This window comes from Phalacrocorax aristotelis, chromosome 13, assembly GCF_949628215.1.
Source record: "Phalacrocorax aristotelis chromosome 13, bGulAri2.1, whole genome shotgun sequence".
NCBI classification, from domain to species: Eukaryota; Metazoa; Chordata; class Aves; order Suliformes; family Phalacrocoracidae; genus Phalacrocorax; species Phalacrocorax aristotelis.
Genome location: NC_134288.1, coordinates 14261637 through 14277198, shown reverse-complemented (window position 1 = coordinate 14277198; position 15562 = coordinate 14261637). Strand labels below are relative to the sequence as shown.

At 38.6% G+C, this 15562-nt stretch overlaps 1 protein-coding gene across 5 annotated transcripts in view; it reads left to right on the top strand.

Moving 5' to 3' along the window:
- Window positions 1-14892, top strand: part of GNAS (GNAS complex locus) — a 157228-nt gene extending 142336 nt beyond the window's left edge. For all 5 annotated transcript variants that reach the window (XM_075108768.1, XM_075108764.1, XM_075108767.1 and 2 more), the window contains exons 6-12: window positions 7806-7860; window positions 10296-10369; window positions 11121-11179; window positions 11647-11767; window positions 12847-12977; window positions 13508-13575; window positions 14463-14892. In XM_075108768.1, coding sequence (XP_074964869.1) covers window positions 7806-7860; window positions 10296-10369; window positions 11121-11179; window positions 11647-11767; window positions 12847-12977; window positions 13508-13575; window positions 14463-14609 — 655 coding nt within the window. In that variant the 3' untranslated portion in view covers window positions 14610-14892. The remainder of the gene's footprint in view (window positions 1-7805; window positions 7861-10295; window positions 10370-11120; window positions 11180-11646; window positions 11768-12846; window positions 12978-13507; window positions 13576-14462) is intronic.
- The last annotated feature ends 670 nt before the right edge of the window (window positions 14893-15562 follow it).

Below are 15562 nucleotides of genomic sequence, written 5' to 3'. Positions count from 1 at the left end.
TCGGATGGCAAATGAGCAAACTGGATGTGGTAAAAGGAAGGGGGAAGGGGAGGGAAGTTTACATACAGCTTTAAGCCTGGATGGAAGTTACTCTACAATTTTTAGAAATGAAAATATCCATGTAGGGACCTAAAGGAATCCTGTGGGCTGATGGTGCAGTTTGCGTGGAGCGTGTGCTCGGTGCCTTTATGGCATACGGAAGATATTTTACTGTGGCTTAAATGCTTATTATAGCTGCAGTTTTTCGATTACCATCTGTAGTCTCTATTGGTTTTTGATAGAGCAACTAAGCTTTTATATTTTGGGAGTGGTGTTTGCTGTGTTATATCATGCTGACTACTATTTCCAGTGCCTGTGAAATAGCAGAGTCTTACAACTTCAGTCTGATTCCTGAACTGTTGCTTTCATATGCTGTAGAAAATATTGAATCTCCTGATTATACAAATGTCTTCTGTTGGGTAATATTGACAAATATACTGAATAACATTTTTGACATAACATTCTGTTCCCACACAGATAATTTGGATGTAATTGAATGGGTTGATCAAGAGTCTGTGCTAAAAATACGACATTTTCTCACCCACTAAGTGAAAGAAAATGCTTGCTCAAAAGGCAGTTTTGTCAAGCAGAGCCGTTGGGAAGTGGGCTGGGTTATGCCGCGACTACTGATTCTGCCTTCCACCTCTGAAGGCACGGTCGGGTCTGGCCTGGGGTGCAGACACAGCCGGTTTGCAACCTCGGCGTAGTCCGCGGCCGCAGCTGTGTCCCTGCTGAGGGTCCAGAGCGACGATGCTGAGGGTGAGGAGGAGAGCGGCCGTCGCCGCAGCCTGGCAGAGGGGCTTGGGGAACCTCCTCTCGTACCAGGCTCGTGGAGGCACTGAGCAGCCCGTGAATGGTTTTAACTGGAGCAAAGTGCTCCAGCCCATGCAGGATCCCATCCAGGATGCCTGTCAGGCTCGCAGGAGCACTTAAATACAGTGGAGCCAAAAATGTACAGAAATAGTTAGAGGGGGAAGTTTTGAAGATCTCTTTTCTTCTGTTTTTCCTTATTTTAATGGTCTCCTGGGCAAAAGACTGCATTGTTACAGTTTCAAAAGTGGTATGGTTTTGCTGCAGACTAGGGGAAAAGAAAGAAAAATAGACCTTAGCGAAAGACTGTTTAGTATGCAATAAAGTAACTTTTATACTTCTCCCAATCTCCTATCAAATAAATCTCGTGCTAACAAGCAATCAAAACCATTTCTCTGCCCGCCGCTCCGCACAAGCCGAGCCGCATTGTACCTTTCCAGCCTTTGAAACTGCCTGTGCCTATTTTTATTTGTCAGGCCGGGGCTGGGCTGGCCCCATTCCAGATGTGTCTCACAAGATTTGGTGCTGATGAGCTATTTATAGCACTGTGGTTCCATTGTCATGGCAACCGTGCTAGAGGCCAAGGCGGCTGGGAGCTATTTCTGGACTTGTGCTGTAATGTAAAACTGATTGGGAAAGTTAGTGCATCCTCTAAGCCAGACTAACTTTAGACAGGCGGGGGGGGGGGGGGGCGAAAAAGAGACAACTACAACCTCTTTAAATAGATGATTTTTTTTTTCTTTTTCTTCTACCTTTTGCCCATTTCTCTTTTCGGTCGCTAGCAGTTTGTGAAGGGATGGTGTGCCTTCTGCTGGATTTGTCTAAAATTCATTCATGCCTCACGGCCTCCTGGCGGATTATGCTTTTTTAATTATGCAGTTTAGGAAGCAGCGTGCGTAACCAGCCTTGTTTTTAGAGCAAGGTTTGTATTTCATGGCAACACAAAAATAAGGGGGCTCTGCTGGCTGGCTGCTGGGGTACGTGCAGGGGTTTTTGCAATAGTTGCAGTTCTTTATACCCCATAGTTTTAATATTCTATTTTTTTCTGTGTGCTTCATGTTCTCCACACCATATAAGGAACTGTAACCTTGATTACCACAAGATGATTCCAAATATATGGAGTCATACTTTTGAGCTTTCTCATTATTTGCTTCAAAATTAGACCCATGGTGCCCCTCCGCCTCCAAGTGGCTGGAATGCTGCGAGGTTCTTCTGTAATTACAGCTAGGGCTGCTCTCAAAATCACTTTTCTGGGATATGTACGCATTAATACTATCTGTAATTAAATTATGAGCTTCAGACTATTCTTAAATCTTTTTGTGTGACTTGCTACTTAGATAAGGAAATAATAATAAACGGTTGACTTGAAATTGGAAATAAAAAATATTTGCATCTTGGGAAAGTTTTCTAGAGCTGTCTTCTGGCTTATTCCTCTTCAAGTCTTATAATACATTTTGAAGTTCATTTCCAATATTAATCTAGTTTTGAATGGGGTCCTTATGTCTTAGCACTGACATGCAGAATTTCATTACAGGTACCTTGTATGTGACATGTTTTTACATGCAATATAGTGCTCTTGTCGTTATACCAATAATATTTGTAACAGTACTGTCTCTGTGTGCCTGTCTCTAAAGGCTTTTTTTTCCCTTAATTTTCTTCGTGAAGTAGTTAAAGTAATTACAAAGGTTTTAATGGATTTTTTTTTTTTCGCTCCCCTTATCTAGTTTTGTTCAGGGGGAAAAGAGCCATACCTTTTTGAATATTTTAAAATCGTTCAGTAACATGTTTGTGGCATGCCTAATATGACCACCTTAACAGTAAAAACTCCACCTTTGCAAATCATGGAAAATATCCGGGTATCTTTAAAAACAAAGTCTATTAATGTCCCAATTTTAATTTTTAACATCATTTTGAGGAAAAACATTACAAGTTTGGTTTTATATACTGTCCATGTTTGCAGGATACCATAAATACTAGCGCATTCGATGTTTGCTTATTTTATTTGCATCGTTCCTGTAACTTTACCTGCTTCTCTATTTCTCAGCTCAAATGCTCTTTTAAAGAGAGTATTATATCTTTGTACTAATTCTGTGACTCTGGCTTCAGCATAGACCAAATAGCTAAGGAAAGAATTTATCAAATAGTTAACTGTTTAGCTTTTGGAAAGCTGTTGCTGAATAACATAAAAGATTATGGCAAGGACTAAAAAGGGAGTAAAGTAGAAGTAAAGCATGATCTGTTCTGAGAAATAAAAAATATGCTTTTGTTTATAAACACTATTAATGTTGAGTTAAATTTCAGCTTCAAACTACTTCAGGGAGCTTTAGTTAGCTTTGTAGTCCTGATAGGGTATAGATAGATAAATAAAAAACTGCTGGGAGTTTGCACAGTTTGGTCTTTACGAAGATCAGTGAACAAATATTAACTTCTTTTGGACATAAAAGCCTGACTTGTAAAGACCGTTTTAGAGGTCATCAGGGTAAATACAACTTTAATTCTTAGTAAAAAACTTGCTAATTCTTGGTAGTATTCTGGTTAATTCTTAGTAATATCTTGATAAAAACACATGACTCAGAGGAAATGAAAATTCCATTTCCACTGACTCAGGGGACTCTGGGCAATTAACTTACTCCCTCTGTGCCTACCTTTAAAATAGGGTTAATGTAAGGTGTGTGTTTCAGGATGCGATGGTAGAGGCAGGAAATGCAGCATGAATGAAGGCAAGCAGGAGTAATGAGTGTGATTTACTGTCTGTAAAATACCTTGAGGCTTTCAGAGGCAAGAAACTTCACAAATACACAGTTCCAGTAGTACTGTTGAGGGTGATAAGTTATAAACAAATGTTGTATTTAGTTGGGGTTGTAATTTTGAATTCTTGATTTGCAGTGTCTTGCTGACACTAAAGGAGAGATCTTAATGTGTCTTTTGAGAGAGACATTTTGTATACAAATTCAGGTTATGACTTGACAAAAAAAGAAACACCTCTGATGGAAATAAAGCTCTTCAACTATAGGTGTGTTGTCAGTTTGAAGAGACCTTTCCAGTGCTGTTCTAGACTGAAAACAAAAGCCCTTCTTCAAAAAGGGAGAAAAAAAAAATCTTGTCTGCCAACCATTTTGTCAGATCACAAAGAGTAAAATTTCAAGTTACCCTTTATTGAAAAGACTGTCAGGAAATGCTCAAGGAAAGGCGGTCTGAGCTCCCCCTCCCCGTTCTTCCCAAGGCGATGAAGTTGGGTTGTTTCTTGAGGTGGAAGATTTAATGCGTTATATACCTTTCAGTGGGGAAAAATCGAGTGCAGGCTGCAGTTCTCGGTCTGGCAGCAGCATTGTTCATTCAGGAAGTTCCCCCCACGTAGGGATAAAACCACCCTGTCTGTATGAAGGAACTCCAGAATAAATCACTAACTGGCATATATCTTGGTCTGAAAACTGGGACGTGGTTTTGACATAATAGGCTTATTAAAAATTTTGAAAGAATGGGGGATACGCGTATGACTTAATTACTTTGACCTGCAAGAGCTAAGGAAAGCTGCCGTGTGTGTATCTATGAAGTGTGCCTCCTTAGTGCACCCCTTAAAATTAAAGCATTCTTCACAAAGCTCTGTTTAAAACATTTCACCTGTGTTTTTCTTTCCCCAAGCTGAAGAAAGGGACCCAAAAATAAAGCGTATTTTTTATTTCAGATAATTTTTAGTTTTTATTAGTGCCGTTCATTTTAATGTCTCAGGGATACGTCTGCTGCTGTGCTGGAGATGCTTCTCCAGTGTTGCTGACTACAAATCACCCAAAGTTTTGTGTTTTGTTTTTTTTTAATGTGTCATAGCAGTATCGATGTTCTATAACATAGGCAGAAGTACCTTGTACTAAGTGACAGTATTTTGCAGAGCAATAACTGATCCCGTTATTTAGTCATGTCCAGAATCTGGCCCTAAGTAAGAATTGGCAGCGATGCTGAATGAATGATTTGCTTTCTGGAAAATAGCTTTCCCATATAATCTCTGGGAAAATTTTACAGAAGAAAAAAATTAACTTTTAACTTGGTGCAAGACTTGCTCGCAGTATAAAATTTGGTTTCGTGGTTTGACAGTTTTATTTGAATTATTTCTCCAAGGTCACTTTTCTTTCTCCCTGTGAAATTCATTGCTGACATAGTAGATGGCGTATCTCCAGTAGACTTAGAACGATCTATAACAGCAGTGAATTCAGCACACAAAGTAGTACTGAAGTGGCCTCACTTATGTTTTGGGTAGAGCATAACAAGAATTAAAAATAGAAATTAATGATGGTGAATTTGTTTTTATTTTGAATTAGGGTTTGTTCTCATCTGACTTGATATTGTTTAATTTACTGGATAAATTATTTGGTCTTGACTAACATTGACTTAGGAGTCTCTGAACATAGTGTATTGATCTTTTCTGAACTCTCATGCTCCCACTGTTGCTCCTTATTTTAGATGGATCAGACTAGATCGAATTTCTGCTACTCTTTTCTCCTTACAGGCACATTTATTTTTCAGTTGACCAACTGAAAGAATAATCCCCTTTCTTTATGCTTGAGCAAAAAATCAAACTGGTTTTTGATGTGTTTTAGCCCTTTCTGAAGTTGCTAGAGCAGGCTTTTATGAAAGAGCACATGCACAGGAGGAAATCTTCATTTAACGTTATTGCTTTGCTCCGTTTTCCCTAAAATGCCACTGGAAGCAGGGTACGTTTTCTGGTAACTATCACACAGTGAAAGACTTCCCTCTTGAACAAGTATTGTTACGAGTATCAGATGTTACTTAATGTTGGAGCTTGTTTTGGGGGGAAGAAGAAATGTTTATTCCATTCGAACTTGTTTTACCTGGCATGAACATTGCTATTGGAATTCATCTCAAGTACAGTACTGCTGCTCCTATGTCGCTGATGTTTTTCAAGGAAATCATAGGCCTAAAAATAGTCTGCATAAACAACAGTAAGAGGTTTGTACTTTCAGTTCCAGGTTTTAGCAATATCTTGTTGTTATTTTCTGATTGTCTGTTTCCAAAATCCATTAAGCTGATCAGCAGAGTGTTTAAAAACAAAACAAAACAAAAATCACAAAACCAAAATTCCACCTCTTGCAGAACCTTGCATAAAATGTTATGCTGAGATAAATTCAGTACAGAAAGGCTGGGTCACTGTACTAATCACCTTTATATCTTTATGAACATGTTACGTTCTGAACATTCTTCAAGCACCCTCCAACTTGTGAAATTGCCACATGATTCTGAAGCTGTGGTCTTAGGGGAGAGTATAATGTGGAAACACTTGTACTAGTTGGAATTCGTGACTGTTGTACGTATTTAACACCCTCTGTGGACTGAGCAAAGAGCTGTACTTCTCTTCCTTTAGATTAAAAAAAAGAAAAATAAAATTACTTGACAGCTTGGAAGAGATGAGGAAAAAAATCCAGCTTGCAAATTGCAGAACGCAGTTCGTCATCAATGTTACCTTCGCATATCTGTCTCCCCGTCACCTTTCATGATGGAAACTGATCTTTACGCTTTGTCTCATGGTCTTAGTAGCGTGTTTGCTAAGATACATTTTATTGTGTTTAAAATTCTGCAATTCCGATGAAACAAAAATTACTTTTAATTTGTCTCTGAAACAAGATGGTCATCTAGTTCCCGGTGAAAAGGGAATTACACTGAAGCCGCTGTTAAAACCTAATGTTATTTTTCCTCCTTCCCCCTGCTTTTCACTAGGTGCTTTAGAAAGTCAGTTGGGAAGCGGGGCTGCAACTGAGAGCTAAGACCTTTGCTGATTTTAGTGGGGGTTTGGTTTCTGGTCTGTGAATGTGGGACGTGGCTACCTTCCCCCCCCCCCTTTAAATTGCTGCCTGCAGTCGTAGTTAATGCCCTTTCAGCGTACCTGCCTATGTGTGGGGATCGAAGGGAAAACTCGCCTCCTCTTTGTGACTTCTGCTTCATAAAGAATTCATGCAAAAGAATTTAAAAGGAAGCTTAAAGTATATTGGTTTTAAGACTATGATTAATCATTAGGGTTACAGGTAAAGTTAACTGTAGAAGCATTGCTAGATCTGCTAATAATACCGAAACGGAAGGTGTCTGAGCACGGTGTAGCTCTGCTGCATGTTTGGAGTTGGGCAATGGGGTTGGGGGTGCAAGCAGCATAAAATCTGCACCCTGAAGCTGCTGGTTTACTACGTCTTTGAGTCTCATAGTAACACCACAATAAAACAGACTTAACAAATGGGTTCCTTGAGATTTTTGCTCTTTCGGTTGAAGTGAAAGATAATTAGGAGGTTACAGTTAATCAGTAAAAGCATTTTAAAGACTCCAGGATATCCTCTTTAGGTAATGCCTAATGAATTTGAATAAAATATACCTTTTTATACCCATTTCGCCTACTACTGCTGCTTCTCCAGAAAGTAAACTGAAAAACTGGTGGCAACAGTTGACAGAAAAATTGGTATTTCCTCTCACTTAACTGAACTTGTAATGAAATTGGTTTAGGAATTTCATTTATTAGAAGAATTATAGTGACGATAAACTTAAAAAAAAAACAACTAGTCTTTCAGGAAAATTACATGTAGGCAATTTATTTGAGCCATTGCTCTACTGTTAGCAGTAGCAGAGTATATTGTACAATTTATATGAATAAATTACCTAAATTAAACTACTTGTACGTTTGTTAGCAGAGGGAGCAGAGTGGGAGGGGGGTGCAATGAGATTACCAGACCCGGTTAATAAAACTGTGGATTTGGCCCTCTGCTGGGTGGTGCGAGGAAATGCATGTTTTAAGTACTAGCGCACGTACCTTGAACGATTTAAGTGTATTTAGCACTCTCTGAATCTGAGTGCATTAAAATATAGCAAAACTTATCTGGGAACCTATCAGTTACTAAAGCATCAGCTAGTTTGTTTGTCTAATTTGAGAATGAAAAGTTAATCTTTTTCTTTCCTCTCCCCAGTTTCCTAGACAAGATTGACATAGTCAAACAAAATGAATATACACCGTCTGACCAGGTAAGGGCAATTTCATTAAGAAATTACACAATTTATCTGCCCCCTCCTCCGTCTTTGAGGATAACTATCTCATTAATTGTCTAACTGCCGTTGGCGGCGCTAGTACGGGTGTCACCGGGTCCTGTACATACTGAGTATTCCAGTAAAAATGACTTTGTCATTTGGATCGAGATTATGCTTATACATGTAAATGTACTGCGAAATGAAAATTTGCCTACATTCCAGACTTACATCGTGCTTCTGTGACACTAAAGCACAAATACCCACTTGAATGAGCAATTTGTAATGATTTGCCCTCTTTGCTGAATAACTGTCGTGCACTTTCTTTGATGCAAAGTTGGTTGGTATCTTCTCAGCCCCGCTGGCTCCCACTGTCAGTCAGATTTGGTAAATTAGCCTTATTTAGAAGATATTTTTTTAATCAGAGTAGGAACTGTAGTTTTCATTTGTTACAGATAATCTGAGGATCTTCTTAGAACCTAACCTAAAAATCACAATATATTCCTTACTTTCTGCCCATAAATAATGCATTAAGCATCTAGTGTACTTTCATTGGATAAATAAACAAAAAACATATCAATGCCTCAAAACTTTCACAGACAGTATTAATGAGAGCAGTCTGTATCCTTTAAAGTTCTTCAAGGATAAATTTATCCTTCATCATTTTAAAAATATAAGTTTTTTTATAAATGAGGCTTTGTCATCACTGAAGTAATTGTATTTTCAAGAAAGAAACTATTAAACGAGGTTTATTCTGTTTGAAATTTAGAGCAACAAATCTTCAGATATGAAGCTTTAAATCAAGTAGTTTTATATTGGAGGCTAAGGGTGTCAAGAGTTTAGCTTGTATTTACTTGTACTTAGTATATAGTACTAATTTACTTAGAGTAGTTACTTGAGTAAGGTGAGTATTTAAGTAGTTACTTGAGTAAAGTAATTACATTCTTTCATAAGTAACAGTAAGCACAAGTGCTTAGGGTGCTTGTTTGGGACCACCGGCTGCATTGAAACTCCCCACAAGTATACTGTAAAGCAGGCCCATTTGGATTCTCCTCTGGGATGTTACGTGTTTCTCCTGAAAGAACTCCAGAGTGTAAGAATCAAATCCTTTCTTCTTTTTTTTTGTTTTTGGTGGAGGGGGAAAAAAGTGGGTGAGGTTTTTTTGTGGGTTTTTGTTTGTTTGTTTCTTTTTTTTTTTTTCCATCATAGTTGTGATTTCTAGAGATGCAGTGCTCCAGAGTCCAGTTTTCCAAATTCCCTTCTGTTTATTGGGGTGTTTGAATTTTCAGTGTTTGAAACACAAGTTAGGACAACGTTTCCATATATGCGTATTTGTATATGAGTATTAAAATAGCCAGACAACAATAATTTACTGTCAGAAAACTGATGTTAAAATGTAGCCATTTTGTTTAATGATTTAACAGTGTTGTCTAACCTTTGGATTTTATGTGGTTTTGACTTGGACTAACCAGTTTGATACCTGTGTAGTAAGAACAGAGCTTTTATTGTGCATATAATTTCTTTTTACAGTCTGTTCCGCTTACATGAACTTGTCTGCTGTGTTACAATTTATCTGCTATTTAGACCCATTGCAGAGAACACCAAAACTTCAAGTCCTAACTTAAAAAACCTTTAGTTGAACTCAGAGTGGTGTTTTGTAGTTAGTTGTATTTGGACCGTGTACTGGGTCTGCAGCCTATGCAAATCAGGTTCTTCTAGATCAGGTACCCGCGAGGCACTGTGTATGGCTGTCACTGCTTTGCGATACACTGTAAATAAAAGCCAATACACTTTGGTTTTAATAGGATTTTGTCGCACTTATAACAATCTCAGTTGTTTGTAGCTCGCAACTTCTTATCATCGATTTTGTCTCTACAGGAAATTTCAAATTTTATCTTTGTAAAGCCCAATTCTTTTAAAGATTTAAGTGGTTGAGCTCCTGGTTCTTCGAAGGAAAAAAATGGAAAATTCCAAGACCCAGACACTTCTTTTAATCACCAATCACTGACCAGCTGGGGGAGAGATCTGTCTTCTGGGGTTGGGAATTATTTGGTGGTAGTTTAAAGATCCTGTTTTGTGCCACAATCCCACTGAAATCTGTGAATGCATCATCTAATCTTTAGGGATGGGTCTGCACTGTCCTGAACACTTGTATTTGCTTTAAGTGGCCTGTAAATGTTTCCTCCTATTCCAGGCTTGGCACTTACAACCTGCCTGTGAAAATACACGTACTTTAAAAGTTGAGCACACCCATATGTGTGCACGCGTGTTCAAGATCAAAGCCTTAAAAGCAGCTTCGTAATGCTCCGTTCCCTGGTTTTGCAGTAAGCGCACACTGTCAGCACTCGGTAAAAGGTTCTTGTTTCTGTTGCTGGATAATATGAAGAATTATGAAGTATCTCTGTTGAATCAATGACTTTTCCTTTGTGCCCTAGGATCTTCTAAGATGCAGAGTTTTGACATCAGGAATTTTTGAAACCAAGTTTCAGGTGGATAAAGTAAATTTTCAGTAAGTATCTTTTTCTTTTTTTTCTTTATTTTAAGTACAGTGCAGACAAATACCAGGGTAAATCAGAGGCCAGTCTACCATATAGTCATTGAGACCACTGTACTTCTCAAGTTGATTTTTGGATAGAAAGCATTTTTTAATTTAGTAGTCTGGCTTTAAAATGAAATCCAAATTAGTGTGCAATTTTCTGCTTTTATTTTAAATTGCAAAGAACAAAATGTTTTAAATCTATTTATACTAGTGCCTTTCCTGAGTATTTGATTCATTGCTAGTTTATATAGTGAAATAGTTGACTAAAAAAACTTTGTACATATCTAAGTAACAGAAAATGCATATTCTGTTTGCTGTCCCAGGTTGGAAAGATTGCTTGGCCTGAACAAAAACTGCTGAGCTTTAGTCTGGTCTTGCTGACTTTAGATCTGTGACGCTTGTTTCAGCAAATGACTTGTTGGTAGGGCCTTTTTTTGACGCCTTAGCTCGTAAGGGTGAAAATTAATCTGCAATGTATGTGCACCAGAATTTCCTACCTTCAAGTGTAGGTGTTAGTGGAAGTAAACACAATTCTATTTTGTGATGAAAGCTCTGGGTGCACATGTTGGTGGACTGTTACCTGTTCAGGTTTTCAGAGTCCTCAATTCCTTTTAGCCTCTACGACATGGAAGTCCTAAAATTCCTTACGTTTTTTGTTTGCATTTTGGGGGGGACACCAAACACAGAATGTATTCTAACTTGATTTATGTTTTTTTCGTAGTATGTTTGATGTTGGAGGGCAACGAGACGAACGCCGAAAATGGATCCAGTGTTTTAATGGTATGATTAGAATTTGTTTTATGAAATAGTTCTCGGCAAAATTTTAATGCCCAATCTCAATTTTCCCAGTGTGCAAAAGCCATCTTCTCTTCCATGTAGCTTGATAAGGAATTAACTGAACAGTCATACGGGAAGGAATTTTTCTTGACATGTAAACCTCTGTAACTGCATAGAATATCTTTAGGGAGAATGTAGGTGGAAAGGAATTCAAGTCTGATAACCTAACAAAGCTTGTCCATTTTCTTCGGCTTCCCTCTGTTCGTTTAATTAGGGATTTTTGGTGGGGAGTTTGTGCATTATTCGCCAGCTATGAGAGTGTTTTTTTACTTCTGGTACTGAGAAAGCAACAGCATTCCAGCCTGTTCTCTTCATGAAGCTGGAAGTCTGGCAGCTTTTTACTGAACTTTGGGATTCCTGGGTATTTCTTCTGCAGTTTGGTATTAACTGTTGGGTGTTTATTGATTTAGATGTGACTGCTATCATATTTGTGGTGGCGAGCAGTAGCTACAACATGGTTATACGAGAGGACAATCAGACCAATCGGCTTCAAGAAGCACTAAACCTCTTCAAGAGTATCTGGAACAACAGGTCTGTGAATTGAAGTTTCCTTGTTCGTATCACATAAATTAGTAATCTTATACTATAGCCAAGACTTGAGTACTGGGCCTGGCTAGGATAGAGTTGGTTTTCTTCATCGCAGTGCATATGGTGCTGTGGTTTAGATTTTGACCCAAACAGTACTGATGACACGCTAGCGTTGTAGCTGATGCTGAGCAGTGTTTGCAGAGCATCAAGGCCATCTCTATTTCTTGCTCTGCCCCCGACCAGTGAATAGACTGGGGGTGCACAGTGGGTTGGGAGGGGACACAAGCGGGCAGGTGACCCTAACTAACCAAAGAGGTGTTCCATACCATACAATGTCACGCTCAGCAATGAAAGGGAGGAGAGGAGCATTAGGAGGGTTAGCTATCTTGCTGGGTATTGGTCTACCCTCGGGAGGTGGTAAGTGATTGCCTTTGCATCACTTGGTTTGTTTTCCTTTCTTCTCTCTTCCACTTATCCTTAACTTAGTAAACAATTATTACTTTTTTTTTTTTATGTTGTCCCCCAAATTTGCTTGCTTTTATTCTTCCTTTCCTCTTCCACCATCCCACTGAGGGGGAAGTGAGTGAGCGGCTGTGTGGAGCTTCGCTGCCCACCAGGGTTAACCCACGACAGCAGCCCGGCCTGTGTTACGTGCTTCTCACCACACAGTCCAAGCTAGTCTTTGATCACAACTGCCTACCTCTTAGGCGTTAATGTCTAATACACTCATCTAATTGAAGAAAACTCTGGAGAGTTACAAATTGGTAGTTGCCATATTGAGGCTGCAGTAATTAGAGCAGTGATAGAGTAGCACACTAAAAAATTGATATGCTCACCTGCTTGAAGTATTTAGATTAGCAGGAGGAAGTGGGCAGCTTTTGTTGCCCACGTTAGAAGCACCCAAGCCGAACTCGGGGTGTGTATGCCTGGAACTGCACCTTTGGATTCAGGTATAAAAGGAACCTTTCAGAAGAACTATAATGTGTCATATGAGTGTTGCCTCCAGAGCTAGATTAAATTTCTCTTTGCCGTAGGATGGTAGCTGTGCCTTCTCAGTGTGTTTGGTTCCAATTTTTCTACAGGTGGCTACGGACCATTTCAGTAATTCTTTTCCTGAATAAACAAGATTTGCTAGCAGAGAAAGTTTTGGCAGGGAAATCTAAAATTGAAGACTACTTTCCAGAATTTGCTCGCTACACTACACCAGATGATGGTAAGATTTTTAAGTTTTATTAGCAATTTGTCACCGCCTTGTTAATCACATTTGTAATGTTTTTGGTAATTTCAGCTGAGACTCAAACTCTGAAGTAGGTGTAATCTTCATTGTATTTCAGCCAAACTGTAACATGAAGTTTTAGGTATTAATAATGAGAGAATCCTGTCTTTTATATATTTAATATATAATACTTTATATACATTTCATCATGCTAAAATCCTATTACTTTGCTGGTGTAGACCACAGTACAGCCTGTCACAAATACATCCTCTGGACTCTCCCCCCAGTCATATCTGTGGTCATTTCTCTAACCTGCCAAATGCCTGGCGCTATGGCCACTGTAATATTCCTGTATTCTCCTGAAATCTTGCTGGTTTAAATAGTATCTTATGGTTTGTCTTATCTCAGAGTCAGTTTTGCAAAGTATGTTTCTATCATGTGAGCGGAAAACAGAATAAGTTACAATTTTCAGGCGTATCACCAAAAAACATCTGTTTTAATGAGATACTTATTTTGTTATTAATCAGCAACACCAGAGCCTGGTGAGGATCCCAGAGTTACAAGGGCCAAGTATTTTATTAGAGACGAGTTTCTTGTAAGTATTTCCTTTCTTTCAGTGTTTATTACGTGATTCTTCTCAAATATAAGCTCTTGCGCACCTTCTACTGTTGCAAAACAGTGTCACTTTTTGTGTTTATATTTAGCATCCACACTGCATAAACACTGTTACCTTTAAGAGCTTTACCGCCATTAGCTGCTCTTCAGATATTTGTTTGTTGACACAGTACATAATTAAACAGCAAAAGAATTGGAGAGAATTAAGAAATGTCAAACAGAATGATGAGTGAAGTCCTGCTGTTATTAAGGGGGCCAGATTTTTATTCCATGCACAATTTCTAAAGATAAAGACTAGTCAAAAGATGCATCATCTGTAAAATATTAATGTTCTTTTCATATTATCTTTCCCATTACTGTTCAGCTGAAGCTATAATAGGCACAGGTTTTTGTTTTTAAAATATTATTACAATTACTTGTAATGGAGAGCATGGCAATCAAACTGTGGATTCATTTTAAAATGGAGCAAAATAAAATTTTGAGGGAGGCTTTCTGTAAGTGTAAAGCAGCGATAAAAGCCTTGTACATGGAGGCAAAATCCCACCTTCTTCATGGGCAAATTGCCTAGGAGTTGTGTGGCTAAATTCACCAAAGCCGCATATAAATAATAGCGCTTTCTGAGTTCTCATTCGAGTCTGAAATTCCCCAGTATGCCGTGGCCTCACCATATAATTCTGATAATTTTAGATTTTCTGGCTTAGGTGAGAGAGCAAAAACTTGTGGGCATTTTGCCGCTTAGTTACACCCTGCGAAAACACAGCTCCCGCATCTCTATCTTGACCTTCGTTCATCTGGGTTTTGAGAACATGGGTTTTTTTTCCCAGCCAGTTTAATTTTAACCCAGTATCTCTCTCTTACTTTTAACAGAGAATCAGCACAGCAAGTGGAGATGGAAGGCACTATTGCTATCCTCACTTCACATGTGCAGTGGATACAGAGAACATCCGGAGGGTTTTCAATGACTGTCGGGACATTATTCAGCGCATGCACCTTCGCCAATACGAGTTGTTGTGATGGAGAGCACTTTTTTCTGTGTTTTGGACTCCTTATTCCTTATTAAAAAAAAGAGAAAAAAACACCCTTGCCCACATAGGGTGGAAGAGAACTGTTTGAATCTCCCATTGATTTGCACCCCTCAAGTTTTTCTCCTTGCTGGACAATAGCAGCACTTCTAAGCTTGCTTCTGTACCCCTCGGACAGTTTGAGATGGCCCCTAACACTTAAAAGGCCATTCCCATGAGGATTCCCTAACACTGTTATTAACAAAAAAGAAAAAAAAAAAAAAAAGAAATAAAAACTAATTAATTAAAAGCCCTGAATGTGGAGCACCTGAAAGAATTGGGATTAAAAAAATTAAAACATAAAACAAAAATTGGGGAGAGAAAACTTTAGGTAATTTAGCACTGTTGTGGGCATAATCATATAACCCGTGATCTCCACTTTGTATCATTCACTGCATCAGACTAAAGAAGGTGCCAAGTCACAGACCAAGTTTGAAGACAGACACTTGAGTTTGGTTCTCTGACTGTAATGTGGCTTTGAACGGAAATACTGACAATTCTACAACAGACCTAGACAGTGCAAAAACCAACTGCTACCTTTCAGAAGGGTATTTTTAAAACCAGTCTTGGTGGTCTAAAGACAACCATGGACATTTACGAATTGAACTGCGTATGGCCTGTGATTGCAGAAAGAGTTAACCACACACTGTTTTCAGTTTGTCCACTGATGATCCCGTCTGCTATAAAAATCATTATCTGGACTGTAGTCCTCACAGTCCTCCCCTTCTTTTTCTTCTTCCCTCCCCTCATTTTTTATTTTACTGCTGGATTATTATTCTTGTACAGACTGTAAAATGTATTATTTTGTACAACTTTATTGAAAAAGAAATAACTTGTAGAAGATCTTTGTGCCTTGATTATGGCTGTACCTGTACAATGAGCTAAGATGTAAGTATGTTTGATTGC